General features: G+C 36.1%; 1 protein-coding gene across 1 annotated transcript in view; it reads left to right on the top strand.

Moving 5' to 3' along the window:
• LOC136846653 (UDP-glucose 4-epimerase-like) overlaps positions 1 to 14,755 on the top strand; it is a 37,076-nt gene extending 22,321 nt beyond the window's left edge. The window contains 9 exon segments of the mRNA XM_067117626.1: positions 5,761 to 5,864; positions 9,531 to 9,660; positions 9,663 to 9,700; positions 10,478 to 10,591; positions 11,334 to 11,513; positions 12,058 to 12,238; positions 12,529 to 12,682; positions 13,073 to 13,203; positions 14,498 to 14,755. Coding sequence (XP_066973727.1) covers positions 5,761 to 5,864; positions 9,531 to 9,660; positions 9,663 to 9,700; positions 10,478 to 10,591; positions 11,334 to 11,513; positions 12,058 to 12,238; positions 12,529 to 12,682; positions 13,073 to 13,203; positions 14,498 to 14,550 — 1,085 coding nt within the window. The 3' untranslated portion in view covers positions 14,551 to 14,755.
• The last annotated feature ends 4,052 nt before the right edge of the window (positions 14,756 to 18,807 follow it).

Raw genomic sequence — 18,807 nt, 5'->3', positions numbered from 1 at the left:
CGAGGTCTCATAATTCAACCAAATAAAAATGTAAATCAATCATCCAGTTTGGTGGTACTAGCGACTTTGAAACGACCTCCTCAGTACAATATGTTCTACTTATCTTTGTCTCGTGTCATTAGATCTTATGAGGATCAGTTGCTCTAAGGTAATTTTTTAGCTCCGTTTTTTTGTTAGTTTGTTAGTAAAGTTGCCGAAAAACTTTCGCTCCGGTTTTTGCAAAAGTCTTACCAAAGGTGGTCCGCGTTATTGGCAAGTATCCCTTAAATTTTGGGAGGATTTTGCTATCCCCGAAATTTCTTGATCATGTTATGCAAAATGTTGACGTACCCTTCAACCCTCTAGCAAGGTGCTTTTGGAATCACTCGGCGGAGACGTTGGTAAACCTGATATTTCATCTGATTAAATCCTGCTTTTCGTAGCGTCCATTAAAGTGATGTATAATTAGAATGGTTTGCTTTTTTGGTACCATGGAAACATCCGGAGGTCTTTTGGTATTTCTGTTTTTCATGAAACCTTTAAAAATGACGGATCAGGATACAAATGTGCTCATTTCTCTTCTGATAAATGTTAATTTGGTACCGCCCAGTAACGAATGTGAAATGCTCGTCCTGACGCCGCGTTCACCTGGAGAATATCAGCAGCGAAAAAAAAGCTATAGTTTAATATCCGAAAGATGAAAGTCTTATCAGCACAACAGATGTGAGGTAGACGTGATTGCTGTGAAAGTTCTTAGTTTACGATAGTGTGACGAAACTTCAAGATTTTTATTTTGACCGTAAAATAGAACTAATTACCCTCTAGATTGGGGTGGGCTGCAATTGGAGCACAAGTAAGGATATGAAAAGAGAGAAGCGAGGGAATACTTAGTCATAATCGAAGACAAGGTAATCCCTTTAATTTTGTAATGGGCGGGATTGTTTCTGTGATGGCAATTCGTCAAATCTGTATCAGTTTCTATTAAAGTTAATCATCTGGAAGGTATTACTTTTGTTTTTTCATCAAAATCCGTCCATCAACCGAGATATTTTTTTTTATAACTAGCACGGACTGACACGGATGAGAACATTCTGTTTTATTACACTTATTGTTTATTGAATTAATATGACCAGTATCTCTGATATTAATTTTGACGCATGTTTATTTCGTAACGAAGTCCAATCGTTGTAAAACTGAAGAAATTCAACTTTCTTCATATTTGAATGGGTAGGACCTTCAAGTAAGAAGGAGGGTAAGTTTGAGATGGGAATAAGGTATGAGGCGAAGATAATTCATGAACACTGTAATGTTCAAGCGTGTAAGTTTGGCAGGGATGATAGGGAGGGGTGGAGACGTTGGGGGGGAGGGATGGGTGGAGGCGTGGGAGGGGGAGGGGGCAAACAAACGGTTGAAGAAGAGTTAGGGGGAAATGAGACTCTTATAAGGCACTCCTAAACACGGGGAATGGCGTCGAAATCTTAAAATTCCCTAAAATTAAGACTGGAATTGTGAATATGATGCAGGAAAAGTTCAAATCTGAAGGGAGAAGAAACAGAAGAAAATGAAAATAATAAGTAAATAAAAAAAAAATGGATAAGTAAAATCGTTAGCAGCTGGAGGATTCTCGAGTTACATGAAAGGAAATCGACAAAGATTTTTCTCAATGTAAACCTTATGGGACGGACAACCTAGTAAGGATAAAGGAATATGGAATCATGGAGAGAGTTCCATAGCTCTAACTCATTACTAACTGAGCATAATAAAGTGAAGAATTAATTGGTTGTATTAGATGTAAATGTATTAGATGTAAATGTAGATGACAGAAGTAATGGCGCGCTTAGTTTCTTAACAGTTTAGAACGACATTAGCATGTTTCTGTGACGTGACGTAGAAAATAGTGTTCTGACTCGAAATAAAAGATTTTAATCATCAAACTGTTTTAGGTATTGCATATGGATGCCATTTGATCTCCCAGACAAAGACGGTCTTTGGACTAAGAAGACAAGGTATAGGTGAAGAACGTGGGTTAATCACGGGGAATTTGATTTTGCATTATTATTTAAAGATTTCGAGGAAAGCTGTTCTAACAGAGAGTGACTTGAGAGAGTGGGAGACAACTGTCATGTCATTAGGGCGAAAGAGATAACTAGTTTAATGATTAATATATATATATATATATATATATATATATATATATATATATATATATATATGTATATATATGTATATATGTATGTATGTATGTATATATACGCATATATATATATATATATATATATATATATATATATATATATATATATATATATATATATATATATAGATAGAGAGAGAGAGAGAGAGAGAGAGAGAGAGAGAGAGAGAGAGAGAGAGAGAGAGAGTTAAACTTAATTTTAGTGAATAATCAACGCGTTGTCAGCCAAACTCATCACTATATTTTACGAGTTACTTTTTCTAATGAACACCATGGGGCTTGTTCCATATAAATAGGTTCATCTTCTTAATAATAATAATGATGATAATAATAATAATAATAATAATAATAATAATAATAATAATAATAATAATAAACCCATAGTAGCACGAGTCTTGAGACAGAGAAACCAATCCACAGTTATGTATATGTGCACACTGTTTATTTAAAGATAAATCTGCACAGAAAGCTTTCGGGAATCGAACAGTTTCCCGAAAGCTTTCTGTACAGATTTATCTTTACATATATGTACACATACATAACTGTAGACCTATTTCTCCAATAAGAATGATAATGATAATAATGTAAGTTAATGATAATGGTGTGAGTTCAACGCCAGGTCAAGTCAGTCTATGGCAAATTAATTCAAGCTCATGGCGTTTACATGATTACAACTGACGTGGAGAACACCTGCTGCCGACCACAGTAATGTGTCTTGACGTAAATTTGAGCAAAGCGCCCACCCGCTCGTCCCAATCCTCGCGGGGCGCCGTGGAGTCAACATCAGGAGTTTTCGAAGAGACTCGGGAGAATTCCAGATTCCTTGATACTACCAGTAAAAGACTGGAAGTAAGTACTTATTTTAAAGGAGAATGTTTGCAGTTGGCGCAAGTTGAGTTTTGTTAGGTTGTCTTCTGCGAGACGAATGACAAGTATGGATAATTCTGTTAGTGTACTGAGGGTTATAATATATATATATATATATATATATATATATATATATATATATATATATATATATATATATATATATATATATATATATATATATATATATATATATATATGCGCTGAATTTTTATCGATGCACTGAGATATATACAGTATATTAGAAGGCTAATTAAAAAGTAGATATAGATTATGTAATTTATTGTATTTGCGAAATGTCCTGCCTAAGTTATCCATGTGTTGATACGGCCGCTAAAACACACAAGGTTATTCATCGTGAAGCAAGGGCCGGGAACCGCACTCAGTTCAGCAACTTCCAAGACGTTTAAATGTCACGAAACACCTGATTACACGCTACACAATAAATATCTTACGTATGCATTTAGATTTAACTATGTCAGTATATGCAATACGTATAACAGTTAGCAAGTTGCATACCTTGGAAAACAAATGTACATAAACCAACAGTCAAAACTGATGTCCACGTACATAAACTCCCCTGAAAGGGGACGAACACTTCTTATTACAAATTTAAATATGCAAGGCATGAATAACATGTATAATATTTAGAAGCTTGGTGCTAGGCGAATGTAAGGAGTGATGGTAATTGGAAGGCATTTAATATGGCATAGCATTATCCCCACGAATGATCTCGGACTGACAGAAAAAACTCCCTCAGAGTTTGACAGAGCCACCGATATCGACGAAGGCGTACCTGTAGAGAGACTGCGATGAAGGACAGTTCCTCCCTGGGCGGTGTTAAACTGTAGGCATTACTTAAGGGTCTTTGCAGCGTTCCTTCGGCCACTAGCTGTAACTCCTTTCATTCCTTTTACTGTACCTCCGTCCATGTTTTCTTTCTTCCACCATGCTGTGCACCCTCTCCAAACAATTATTTCATAGTGCAACTGCGAGGTTTTCCTCCTGTTACACCTTTCGAACCTACCTACTCTCAATTTCCTTTCCAGCGCTGAATGACCTCATATGTCCCAGGGCTTGGCCTAAACACTACGTTCCATTCCGTTAAAGGAAGCTTACACGATGAAAGGACTCGTCACTTCAAGTGGCTTGTTGTATGGCCTTTAGGATAAATTGGAGCTCAGAGTGTAAGAGGGTTACAAGACCCTTCATGATCAAATGCTCCTTCGTAACTGACTGACGTCACCGCCAACCTTGGGAAGAAAGCAAATTCATTAGTGGCTGGTTCGGTCAAAACCAGAATGGCTGCTGGAAGCAGTGAGCTTTTAACAAAAAAAAAGGGGCTGGTTAAATATCTTAAAACTAAGCGGACTGTCTTCCAGTGACCATGCTAATCAAACAAATCTATATATGCCATAAAATACAAATCCATAAGGAATTTCTGTACAATACATGTATGTATGTATGTATGTATGTATGTATGTATGGAAGTGACCACCGAAGCTGTAGGAGTGAATGTTAAAAGATCGGAGGGAAAGGCACATAGAGAACCAGGATGTGTATGGTTCGTTTGGATGAGGTAAAGGTTCCAAGCGTGTGAGTGAGAGGGATAATCGTTCCTTTGTGACGGTAAAAGTGATAGATAACATTATCTAGTATACAAGGGAAGAAATGTTGCAAGGTTTTAATTCAAAAAAGTACCGTACGTGCAGAGCAATTATTAGAGGAATAATATAACGGTTTATATAAGAAAGCAACTGTTTGGCTCTTGCTTAGGAAATAGCTGTGAGGGTTAATTGAAACTAAAGATAATTGAAAAAGCTTCAAAAGCAGACATGCACACAATGACAGAGATGATGATGTATCGCATATAAAATAGTTTAGCGAGAAGGAGAAGTTTTTATGATGAAATCAAAGCCTCTGTGGTTGTCTGATGAAAGAAGTCGAGTAAAACTAGTAGTAGATGTAAGTTTGTGGATCATGAAAAGGGGTCACGAATGGAGAGTGAACTAGTTAAAGTTTGCAGTTGATAGCTGATGAGCGTGAAAATAAGCTGCAAGGAATGGTGGAAGAGTTCGAAAGTGTTTTTTAGACCAGGCAGGTGTTAGCAAGGTGCTATGAGGGTAAACTGAAGTCAGAAAGTTGGGTGATGTTTAAAGTATTTGATTCATGTATATTTTCAGCTTAATCGTAATAAATTAAAAATACATAAGAGCAGAGAAAGGTGACTCTTAGAGCAGATGGAAGAAGGGAAAACATTAAGATCTTTACTAAATTTATGGGAGCAGAGTTGAGGCGTTCGAAGGATTTGTTGAGCCAACTCTCCTTAATGGAAATGAATTTTGAATATTAAATAAAGATTTAGCTGATGAGATGAACACTGTGCATAGCACATGTGAAACAAAAAGGGTTACAAGGATGTGATGAAGATGAGGCAAAAACGTTTACCTGGAGCTAATAGAAGGCTTAGAGTGTTTTTGGTGATCTGGTCATGTGGAGAGAATAGAAAACTCTATTTTGATGAATTAGTAGATTAAAGCATAGTTTGTTTAGGAATGCTGACATATACTTCTGTGAATCTTCTATCTTAATATGAGAACCAGTTGGTGTTGTGAAATGTTATCTCGAGACTGATGTATATTTAGGTATATTTTTGTTTAAATGATAATTAAGTTTCTTTTAAGTTTTCTAGAACTTTAAAAATTCTGTTTTAATTCCAGCGAACAGCATGGGCTACAATCAGAAAGTTGAAGGCCTGGACACCGTCCTAGTGACGGGAGGGGCGGGTTTCGTTGGGTCTCACACCATCGTAGAACTGCTGAAGGTAAGAGAGGAATAAAAATTTGCATGAATGACGGGTGGAATCTTTAGAGACGTTGAGAATGCGATATAGAAAACGTTCAGATTTTCATAGAAAACGAGTGGCGCCTGTATAACGAGATTAAAGGAAAACTAAAGTGGGGCACTGATGTTGATTTTAGTGACGTTTACGTATTGATGAAAGAGAGAAACCACAGTCACGTTTGTCTTGCTTTGTCAGAGAGAAATTTCTTTAATATGTATCCAATTATAATTAGTCTCCATACGCTTCTTCAATACGCTAACTAAGTTTAATTATACGAAAGCGGAAATTTTCGTTTATCAAATAAGTAAGAAGTCGGCCACAGTAGGCTAATCGAATCGAGGCGAGAAGGCCATTCAGCAACATTATGCAAACTTTTTTTGGGATTTCGTATCCCACGTTCCCATTTCCATTTGGTCCAGTGCATTTGCATATTCATATTTCAAGCCTTTCACAAGTGATGCCTGTTGGCGTACACTTGCGCATAAGAAAATGCTTCAGGTCAGTTTAATTATTAGTTAATATGACGCAGGAAACTGCGACAACTAAGGTAATTAACTTTAGAAATATGAAGCGTAAATTTTTATGAAGAGGCGTATCGTATTTGGTAATCTGTATGGTGATTACTATTTTCGACCTACGGATGATTTTCGTCTTCTCTTCTTCTACAAAAGCTTAATAGGACGAGCAGTCTAATGCCCCTATGTACTCCAGGACTCTCATAGTACTTAAAGGTCTGTAAGTCGGTACCCTAACTTTGTTTTCTTCTTTGATTTTGAAAGAGCGTTAAGTTTCGTTTTCCATTTAAAAGGCAATTAAAGATGATCGAGTCAAGTTTTCTTCAACGGCTGGCGCTCATCGTGTCATAATCCCGTGAAGATGAGATCGTAGGTACTAAAGTTTACAGAGCAGGTTACTTGGTCTTTTCCTCATCATTAGGGTATATCGTATATCTTGATCGTATGCTTTGTAAGGACTGGGGAATGAGCGACATAATGGCTGGGTGTTAACTGGTTTATTGGTTGTTCCTTACTGAGATAAATGTACAGAATCTTGGAAGATGTTATTGACGCGTGCGAGCGGTAATGTAGCGTCTACACACAGACAGGTAAAACGGACATAAAGGTTCAGACATCTGTGTTTGTCGGCAGACAAACAGATGGCGATATCAAGAGACATGATTAACATACGGTGATGAAACATACATCAGTGGAAGGGTCAGGAAATTCTACATATGGCCAATTGCATGAGATTCAAGACACATTAATGGATACAATGCAATAGCATAATAAATGTGAAATGAGAGACCTTTTGGCGTCTTCAAAACAGAAACATACACACAGTTTGATACAGAAGATTCGTTGGAACATTATGAGTACATGATTAGAATGTTTGCATGGCAATGCAAGTAGTGGTGATTGTACATACGTTAAGACAACAATGCTTAGGGAGAAACAGACGGAAATATTGTATGGTTGAAATCGCGTTCCTGTAGAGAAAGAAAACGAGACGCCCTCCTTTTGTCCTGTCGACTCCGATGATGACGATCGACGAACACACGAACACACACGTGTTTGGAAGAGACAGCGTCGGGGCTCTTACACTGTCACCACGTCCTTGGCCCCGTAGGAAGGTATAGCGTTTACAGTACCGTGTGCTGATCTATGTAGGAAGTAATGAAGGGTTTTTGTAGCTGTTTTCATTCTTGTCTTTTGGCATTTTGTTACTTGGCTGTCCAACTTCTTTCATTTTATTTTTTTTTACTTCACATCTTAAAAAAAATCCTACACGAGTCCAGTCAGAGTGTACATCTCATTCAGGGGTCCGTTAAACTATTGTATGATAATAATAATAATAATAAATAATAATAATAATAATAATAATAATAATAATAATAATAATACTATTGTTTCTGAAAGAATTCAGCTTTCTTGAATTGACTAGTGAGGTTGCTGTAGTGATATCGCTTATGAGGAAAAATCTGTCGACGCTGCTTTTAACGACCAGCATTTTAAATGTAAATTACTTAAAACCTTAGTTCCTGTCATTGATACATCTTTTATCGAGAGATAAATTGTATCTCCAAAACAGAGTGCCTTAAGAGATAAGCACCGTATATCAGTTTAGATAAAAGTTTCGTTCGTGGGAGATTGGCTGGTGTATTGGATATTGGGGCGATTTGGTGTACACCTGCGCAGAGTGAACTTCAATTTATTTGTTTGATTATTTGTGCATTGAAGCCTACTGATGTTGAGCCAGTTCCTCCAACAAGTTAACCATCTCTAGATAGTCGCTTGATTAGTATCCATGCCTTGTTATATCAAAATCAGTTCATCCATTTCGCTGGTTTAAATGATTCTCGACCACATATGTAGTTCAGCGCCGTTTTTTGAAGTATGCTGTTGTGCGTATACCACATAATATACGTATATATATCACGTAAGTTTACGCTTATGCATTGCACACTTGCATTGAGGCGTTCCTGCATTTTCAAGCGCGAAGGCATGATTATAGACGGGTGATTTCAAATTAATTGCGCCTTTGGGGGTCAATTCGTACCCAAATGGTTCGAAATGTATATGGTAGCCAAAAGCAAAATTGACCAAGATTCGAGTTCGGGTACAGAAAAAAAACCTACATTGGCAGAAGAGAATAAATTTGATTATATGATTTATTTTTTACATATCCCTGGCGAAATCACAAGATTATTTAGTATTGAAGAGTTTTAAATGACCGTAGAATGATTGGATATTAAGTCAGAGACTAAATGTATAAAATAATTAAGAAGCCAAAAGGCATAATAATGTATCTCGGAAATTAAGGTTCATTAAGGGATTTAACTATGAGGTATTTAAAGGTTAAAGACTGAACACATCTGGGAAAAGTGTTGTAGAAGTTCTGGTTCAGGTGAATTAGATTAATCAGTGTAATAATGTGGTTTGAACGTGTAGAGAGAATGGAGGAGGAGAAACCGGGAAAAAATATCTTGTGTAAATCTGGCATCTTGGAGCTACGAGGATGGAAATAACCCCGATTTACGATTCTTGATTTTTTTTTTAGTATATAATTATACAGCTCATTTAATATGATAGTATTTAATTATAAGCATGCCATGTGCATAATTTAGTCTTCGTAATCGTAGGCAGGTAAACATATGTCATGTTCATGATAACAAATTGCTGACATAAAGACATTTGGTTTGCATCTTTAATAAAATGAGAAAGAAATTCAGTGAATTTCATCTGTAAAACATCCAGGGACATATAGTGCTGAAAAAGATAATTGATTACTGAGAAATATTTACAATATATATCTATCTGTCCATCTGTCTATATATATATATATATATATATATATATATATATATATATATATATATATATATATATATATATATATATATATATATACATATACATATATATATATATATATATACATATAACTCTTTTCAGTACTTTTTTGATATGCATTTTCACATTACATTACAAATGACAGACAACTGTCCTAATGATTGAGAGTGTCAAACGGAGACTTGCAAGAAGCTTGACGATGCGAGACTTGCCTGCAGAATTAAGTTAACACAGTATGCTACATCTTCAATAAATTTCTCTTCAACACCCACTCATAATTTTATTCCCTCGACAGGTCGGTTACGAGGTGGTCGTCGTGGACAACTTCGTGAATTCTATTCCACCACAGAATGGGTCGAAACTGCCCCCAGTTCTCGAGAGAGTCCAGAAGATTACTGGCAAAACTCTACACTTCCATGAACTCGACCTACTGACCGCGAGGCACTCCGCAAGCTGTTTAAAGTGGTTAGTATGAATATTGTATGTATATATATATATATATATATATATATATATATATATATATATATATATATATATATATATATATATATATATATATATATATATATATATACTTTCTTAGCACACCCTTTCCTCTCAGAGCGGAAGGCCTCTGCAGGTAGTAACCTTCAGGTTCTTCTTGTTAAAGGGAGGTTGCTATGTCCCATGATCTTGTCAACCCGGGCTGTGCCCTCTCATAGTTAACCAAACTCTGGGTCTACAAATGATTTTTCGTTTTTTAAGGGAAATTGGTTCAGTGACTTTTTAGATGCGAAACTTATCAACAAAACTGAACGGTGAAAGAAGACCGAACGGTAAACATTTTGAATTTGTACACTAATGCCGATTGTCATTCAATTGTTATTTGACTGCGAACCCTGTAAGAAGGCATCCTTATGAAGGAAAGAAAATTGCATGCACCCTATTCCCCATGAATTATGGCAGATTGTCATAGTCCCCGCTTTTTTAATGTTAAATATATTGTCGTGGTGCCTTAACCCACAGCTTAGTCCAGGTCCTTATGTTTGTGGATCTCTTGCTTCTGTTCTTTAATAAATAACTAAGATCATTAATTCCCCTTCCTTTCTCACACTCATCCCTTGTCAGGTTTGTTCCCCATTCACAGTTTCAACATAAACATCCTCCGTTATCACACAAATTGTCGCTTCACATGCCACACATTAAAATGATATAAATTGTATAATTTTCTCCTTCTTTGATTACTTCTGCTTCTTCCAGCACAAGATAGGAGCTGTGATCCATTTTGCTGCTTTAAAAGCCGTCGGAGAATCGGTCAAGCGTCCACTCGACTACTATTTCAACAACATAACTGGAACAGTCACATTGCTGCAGGTTAGTTTACCCGTTTGTTGTCGTATTGTTAGACCTTCATTGTTTCGGTTGATTTGCTACTTGAAACTGAAGAATTTTCGTTTGAATGAGATTTAAAAAGGTTACTGGCAAATCCATGGACGTAACTATATTCAGAATATCAACATTCGATCAAACCTGTGGCTGTCATCGCTATCATAGATTTAATATTCTATAAATATCTCCAATAAGATCTGAGAACGAAGGCTTTTCCATAGAATTACTTTGATGTTGGTATTGTCTTTATGCTTCTATGGCAATAACATGTACTTGATATGTAAGAATAAAGTTCAGGTTTAAAAATATTAGATATAATTTTATGACTACCTTTTGAATATGGCATTGAGAAATTATCTGCCTTGTGCATTCACTGGCTAATTTTAAGAGTTATATATTGGCTTTGTTTTAGGGGAGCTTTGTTACATCGGATAAAATAAAAAATATTAAAAAACGAAAGCCTTTCATAACTTAAATCATGACAATATTCCTTTAGTATCATGTCTTTTTTACCTCTCACTTGTTTTACAATTGGTATAGTTGCTGAAGACTTCTGTACTTTCAACTTATTGTGATTTAATGCATCAGTTCTTGCATGTATAGCGCTGTAATTTTCAAATGTCCTTGTGATAAGACTTACCTTGATACCCATTTTACAATCGGTATCTTACAAATCTCCACTGGATTGTATTACAATAATGTGATAACTTCTTACAATCTGTCGTAGGTGATGGGCGAAGTCGGACTGAAGCGCCTAGTTTTCTCGTCCTCATCGACCGTGTACGGATCAGCCAAGTATTTTCCCACTGATGAAGAGCACACCACTGGCGTGGGAGTCACGAATCCCTATGGGAGAACTAAGTACGTTTGTGAGGAGATCATGAAAGACCTCGCAAAAACTGCAAAGGTAAACGGAAGGCAAGAGCAAGGTGCCTTGTCATAGGTTATAGTGTCCTCCTAATTTTTGTAGACTGATAATTTTTAGTTAGGAATATTTCCTTTTAGTTCTATCAGTTTAGAACTCATAGGAAACTAGGAATCTTTTGGAAGATGTTTCTTTTAGTATTAGAAATATTTCCTTTTAGTTCTATTAGTTTAGAACTCATAGGAAACTAGGAATCTTTTGGAAGATGTTTCTTTTAGCAATTGTTGTTATAAATGTGATACTTTGTTCACAGACATTTGCATTATTTGTATTGTTAAAAATATTTATATATAATTAAATACATGAAAAGTTTACACTAGTGCAAATATAGTATTGCAAAACCAACTGGACTTTATATTCATTTTATTATCATATTAAAACCCTTGTTTCATCAGAATGGGCGAATGGAAATAAGCTGCTTGTCCAGGTTGTCCAAAAGATACCTCTTTTGAAAAGTGCATCATTGTCAACAATTACTGTGTTTAGATGACCCCAAAAGTGATAATATTTATGTTACTTTATTTAGGACTGGCAGATAGTTCTCCTTCGGTATTTCAATCCCGTGGGAGCCCACGAGTCAGGGATGATTGGTGAGGATCCTTTGGGCATTCCTGTCAACCTGATGCCTTACATTGCCCAGTGTGCAGTCGGCAGGAGGGAAAGGGTTGATGTCTTCGGAGGGGACTGGGAGACACGTGACGGAACATGTAAGAATTAACGTATAGTTTTTTTGTAGGAGTTTATCTATATTTCATTCATGTTATGCGTACAAAACATACAGCCATCATTAAGTCACAGTTTTACTTATTCTTGAATTTTACTCATTCTTAGATTTTACTACACCAGTATGATGACTATATAAAATCGGATCTAAAATGAGTAGAGTATGAGTCAACATTCACTGCATCAAGCTAAAAAAAAAAAAATTAAAATACTTGAAATTCCATCACAGGCATTTACAGAAAGTTAAAAAATACGATATGAAATTCCATCACAGGTATTCGTGACTTCATGCACGTTATGGACTTAGCCGAAGGACACAATGCTGCCCTCGGCAAGCTCTTCGATGCAAATTTCTCCGGAGCCAAGGCTTACAACCTGGGTAGAGGTCAGGGAGTAACTGTCTTGGAAATGATAGCAGCTTTCAGCAGGTAACTTTTTATGGGAAATTATTAAGTTGTATTTTTGTGTCTCTGTACAGAGTATTGAGTTAGTTTTTAAGGAAATTTCTCCTAAAAATACCTTAATCGCTTTCTCACTAGATTATCCATAGCTGTGCAATCATATATTGTGCTTTAATATTTTTGGGCATCTAAAGAGGTGAAGATATCTTTAGCCTTTAAAGTTTTGCCCAGTTGTCCTCACGAAATTATTTTATAGTTACAACTAATTAATATGTTTTTTTTATCGCTTGTTCTACTTTGATTATTCTGCGGTTCCTAAGCAGTCTTTGTATACCAATCTTCTTGATTTTTAAAGAAGGGTACTTATAGTATGACTCACAAATGTAGTCTTGCACTCTTTATCATCCATCTACCTAGGGCATGTGGGAAAGACATCCCTTACCAAATAGTTGGAAGGCGAAACGGCGATGTCCAGCAGACAACTTCGTCAGGAAAACTTGCAGAGAAAGAACTTGGATGGAAAGCTCGTCGCACAGTGGACAACATGTGTTTGTATAACTTTATATACAGTATTTTTAATTATTAAAACGATCGAAACAGCATCAGCTGCATAGTCAAAATTTATTTCTTCTCTCTTGTTGTCTCTCTGGTGGCCTTCCTAGCCAATTGCATCCTTCGTAGTTCCCACCAACTTTTGTATTTGCAACATGAACAAGAAATCGCTTATATCTTTCTATATGAAGTTCATCTTTTATTTCTTGACACTTTATTTGTTGGGGCACAGTACTCTTTGATATTCAGATTGCATTGCTCTGATTTAAATCTTGCGAATGGTAAGGTACTTGTGATTAATGATGTTTTCACTTCCTGCTAGTCAATCATTGCCCCTTCTGCATTTGGTGCTAAGACTACGCCCACTCCTCTACTATTTCCGTCTGCTTTCCTTGAACAGTTATGCATATTGCCCCATCTATTTTCTTTTCCAATTCATTTGCACCGTGATTCACAAACAGACAAGATGTCCAGTCCATATCTCTTGAATTCATCATCTACTATTTGACTCCCTAATTTGATTTAAGGTTCTTATGTTCCAGTGTCCTATTTTCAGCACCATCATATGCCTGTGACTAAAGGCTATGTCTAAACACACTGGAGGATAGGTAGTTCTTTTAGTTAACAGGTTTTAGCTGACTAAAGCTAATGACCCCTGCTGTTGCATATTAGTTTTTAACCAAGGTTATTTACCAGGCATTGCATTCAGGGTTGAAGCTAAAGAGGCAAAACACTGAGTGCCTTAATCCTATCAAATAACAATGTAAATAGTGCTATAAGATATCAATTGATTAAGCTTAACTTTCGCAAGTTTCTCTTTAAAGAGAACCTGATTCGAAGTTAAATCTGATCTGCTATATCACTAATACAGAATTTATCATAAAATGTTTCTGATAAATTCCGATAAGTAATTACCATACTAAACATGACTACTCTTGTGAACAGTAATGCAGTGATGTAATTTAAATGAAGAAATACGACCTTGGTCTGAGCTTTGGGAAGGTACTTGATATGGCTGTGGTCAGAACTTACTGTCTCAACCCTCTCTTATAGATGGCTTGCAAGATGCAGTGGTCATTACTTTAAGCCTACGGTGCAATATTGCAGGGGTAGTATTTATTTTCAGTATACATATTTATGTGTAAATGCTTTCTCCCCTAGAAGCTGACTGGACTCAATCCTAGACTCACATTCACACGATACGAAACGTGTCGACCAAAAACTCATTGCACTTACATAAACATTATTATTGAGGGATTTCTAATAATGATTTCTTTTCTTTTTTAACAGGTGCTGATACCTGGAGATGGCAAAGCAACAATCCTAATGGATATCGGACCTAAGCTTACTCGTGAGGACATTCCATTTACTCAGAAGAACCTGAATAAAACCAGAGCACAAGGTTACCCATTCAAAGCTGCTTAATGCAAGGCTGTTTGTAGTGTGGGTTTTACGAGTTTAAACCCAACCCCCCAACACTCCCATTTGGGAAGAATGAAAAACGTTTAATATGGCACAAATAACAATAAATGCAACTCTTGATCTTAATTATGACCTTTTAGTAATGTTTTGAGATCGAAAAATATTAGAAAAACTATGAGCAATGTTTTGAGATCGAAAAATATTAGAAAAACTATGAGCAATGTTTTGAGATCGAAAAGTATTAGAAAATGTTAGAAAGTTCCAGAATATAAAATTAAGAACAAATTAAGTCTCTCATAGATCTGAGAGTATTTGATCAGAGTACTTAAATGTAAGTTGGTTATAGATAGTTACTGAAATGAATGGAAGTTCTTAAAACGATGTACAGTAATATAATGTCCATTCATCTCTGCTCGAGGTCTGCTATATTGCTGTTATATTTATTTATATCACAAAAATGACTCAATTGCATAATATTTTTCAAGCCTCCTCCTGTTAACAATCCGACACAGACCACTGGCAATGATGTAACAATAAAATGATCCTTGTAAACTCAGGATACAATAAAATATGTTGTCATGAGAACAAGCCTTTTTACCTGATATGAATTTTTATTCATTATTTTTTCGTGCTAACAACTAGCAGTTGAGATTGTTACAGCATGTGATGTTAAATTAAGGGACATTTTGAAAGTTCTTAGCTTTGAGAAGAATGAATTTATAGATTGCAGTATGTTATAAAATGTCTGAGATACCAGAATCAGGAAATTGCAGACAGAACTTCTTTTTGTAAAGGGTTTTAGTGAGACTGCATTGTCAGAAAAATTATTCAGTAAAGTACTTAAGAAGGCTTATGAAAGCGGGTGAAGATGGCTTGGACATGTCATTTTCACAAACCTTGGGAGATGACTGTGATAGTTTCAGGTGGGCTTCTGTGGATGCCAGAAGAGTTGGAAGACTCAGACCTACTTGGATGAGAGCTATGAGAAGGGAGGATGCAGATTTGTGTAAGGCGTAAGAGGCAGAATTTCACAGATGCCCTTAGGGGCATGGGTGTTCAAGGTGATGATGAAGTATCTATTAAGCAAGTTTGTCACATTTCAGTTTTTGATTCTTGCATTACAGAGGATGTTGCAGATCTTTTGTAGCAAAGAAGAGTTTTTTCACATGTGGCACTTTGTCACCAGCACAAACACAGCCTACTATGTTTGTCTGAGAATGAAAATTAGAAGTCCTCCAGATCCCACTCTTCTTTTGGTAGGTAGGATAACGAAACAGATGAGGTTCGGTTGGGCCAGGTATTTTTCTCTCGTTCGGCTTTATCCTTTTAATTTTGGTGCTTTATGTGTGAATCTGTACGGGGAGGGGTGAGAAGCCCTCTTTGTCTGTAAGATAGTGAGGCCTGGGTGAATTTAGGTTAGGGTGTAACCATTTAAAATGATGTCTCATAGAGGATGGTATAGGGAAGAGAGATGTGAAATCCCTGGACAAGTGGGAGTTGCCTTTGAGGTGAGGTTAGATTGGGATGTATCCTTTTCAAGTTGCATTTTACTTTTTTCTTTTTAAGAGATATTACTTTTAAAACAGCACTGTAATTAGATACAGTGCAAATAACTTTTACCACGCATTTCAGTCTATTCTATGACATTTTTCCTCTACAAAATCATTGCAGTGTATAGTTATAGATATTACAATTTTTTTGATATCTTGCCATATTATGGAGAGTCAGAAGTGCATTCAGCCTGAAGATGTGCCTTCTAGCTATCTTTTTCAAAATTACTCTACCATAATTGCAATCAACCAACAAAAATTTTCTTAAATGCTTTATTGTCTAACAAAAGGTATGATTCCTTTTCAGTTTTGTCCACTAGGTGGTGCTAGTTTTGCAGTTTTAGGGTGTATTAGTCCCAGTGCATCAGATGATTTTCATAGTTTAAAGAATCTCTTAGGTAGAAGGCTGTGTTTTTTTTTATTTTTTTTGGTTGTGTGGTGTCAGTGCTGTTACTGAAATGTCCTTGTTGTGGCAAGTCTATGATCAGGATAAGAGTTTGGATTTGGAAGTGTAAAGGTTCCCATAACAGCAAATATCCAGAAAGTAAGTAATTTCAAATGTCATATGGTTTTTCTGATAGTTGTTGACGTGGCTGTATCGAATTTGACATTTGTTTGTCTCAAATGTTTGGTTAACCCATTACAACACACCCTGTGCCTCAAGCTGGTTGGTGACCACATGGGAAACCATAGTTATAGGGTCAGTTTAGGTTAAGGATTGTTTAAAGGTCAACCATATCCTTTCAGGATAATCGTGAAGAGTACAACAAATTACCAAAATTAGGCTAGCATGGGAGTCCAGTGTCCCTTCCAGTAAAGTAGGATGCAACTCCTCAGGTTAGGTTAGGATTCATCTCTGTCTGTCATTAGGTTTTGTTTCCCAACCCAAAATCCATGTGTCCTCCATTATTGTTGGACATATAAAGCAGGTTTTTTTAGTTAAATTATTTCAGTTCTATTTGCAATGAGACATGAAGCATAGGTAAGGCATGCTCCTCATGAGACACAAGTGCATTCCACTAAGGCTTTTGATGATGATAACTGTCCGACCGCCACAAACGAAAATACCTTAGTTTTCAACTGTGGTCCTTTACAACTGTTAGTGCAGTATGGATGGGGGAAAATTCCATGAGTAGTTTGCCCAACAATAATGGTATAAAAAAAACCCCACAAACAGTAATAGTCAGAAAAATTTTGGCATCATATTTTAAGGCAAAATGTGTGCCTTCCTACAACAGTCTAAAATGTGAGCTCTAAATTCGAGAGGCCATTCATGATAAAGGTGATAAATATTATATTTTGGAATGGAGTATAAAATTTAGTCACAATGACCTATGAGGTCATTCAGTGCTGTAAGGGAAACTTACAGTTAAGAGATTTTAAGAGTGTAACAGGGGACAACCTTTCAGTTGCACTATTAAACACTTGTTAGGAGAGGGTGGAAAGCAAAATGGGAGAAAGGACTTGCAGCTAAGGGCTGAAGGGACTCTGCAGAGAATGTTATGTTTTGGCAGGGTACACGGCAAAATACTGTCTCCCGCTGACCTACTGTGGCAGTATTGAGAAGGAGTGTTTAAAAAAAAATGAGACTAAAGTTTGTGTTGGTAACAATGTAGTGAAGGAATGTACTGATAACATATTAACTGTATAAGACTGTGGGCGTAAAATACTCAATTTTGGGTGAATTATAGTTGTAAATGCTAACCATGGATACAAGTGTTCTCTTGAATCGTAAGTCAGAGAGAGAAAGAAACGATAAATCAAACTGAGCAGTCTTTTGATATTAACATGTGTACAGTAACTTAGAATTATTTGCTTTATTCATTGCTTTTAAAAATTTGAATATACATTTTAGAAAATGCCAAATGCTAGGACCTATGAGGTCATTTAGCCCTGACAATAACGTTGAAATAATTTTTAGTAGTGGGTGAAAAGTAAGATTAAAGAAATGAACAGAAGTATAATAAAAGGAATGAAAGGAGTTGCAGGTAAGGGCCAAAGGAATGTTGCAAAACCCTTAAGTGATGTCTATAGTGCACCGGGTGAGTTGCACTAATGGCACACCCCCCACTGGGATTCATTGCTAGATGATAACTTATAAATGAGTGATTATAATGAGTATATGGGCCAATTGATGCAAGATATTAAGATTTAGGTTGAAAAAACGACTGCTCTTGCAGTGTTGTATTTGACACTTGGAATATATAGAACAATTCAATAAATGCAGTTACAAATATGTGTAAAAGCAGATTGACCAAACCTATTCACAGGGATAAACATTAGCTGACATCCTAAGTTGAGTCATCACTGGTCAAGCCAAATGTAATGAAACTTCTGGCTAAATTGCAAATAATAATCATAAAATGATCCATTTTAGCGATACTACCGTGCAGTTTCATACTTTTTGAAATTCGTAATAATGTTACTTGAGACATTTATTGAAGTACTATAAAGCCAAAATTTATAGTAAATTTAACTGGTAATAATATCCTTTGCACAATATGAGGTTTCCTTCAGTTTTGCTTAATATATGCATAATTTCGTCGAAGTAGCATAATTTATGGGTTATATAAAACATTCTAATTTATTTTGTTTAAATTTAGTTCCAGCTTAATTTGAAAAATATCG

This window comes from Macrobrachium rosenbergii, chromosome 15 (genome assembly GCF_040412425.1).
Source record: "Macrobrachium rosenbergii isolate ZJJX-2024 chromosome 15, ASM4041242v1, whole genome shotgun sequence".
In the NCBI taxonomy this organism is placed as follows: domain Eukaryota; kingdom Metazoa; phylum Arthropoda; class Malacostraca; order Decapoda; family Palaemonidae; genus Macrobrachium; species Macrobrachium rosenbergii.
The sequence above is the reverse complement of the archived record's forward strand: the minus strand, read 5'-3'. Positions and strand labels throughout refer to the sequence as shown.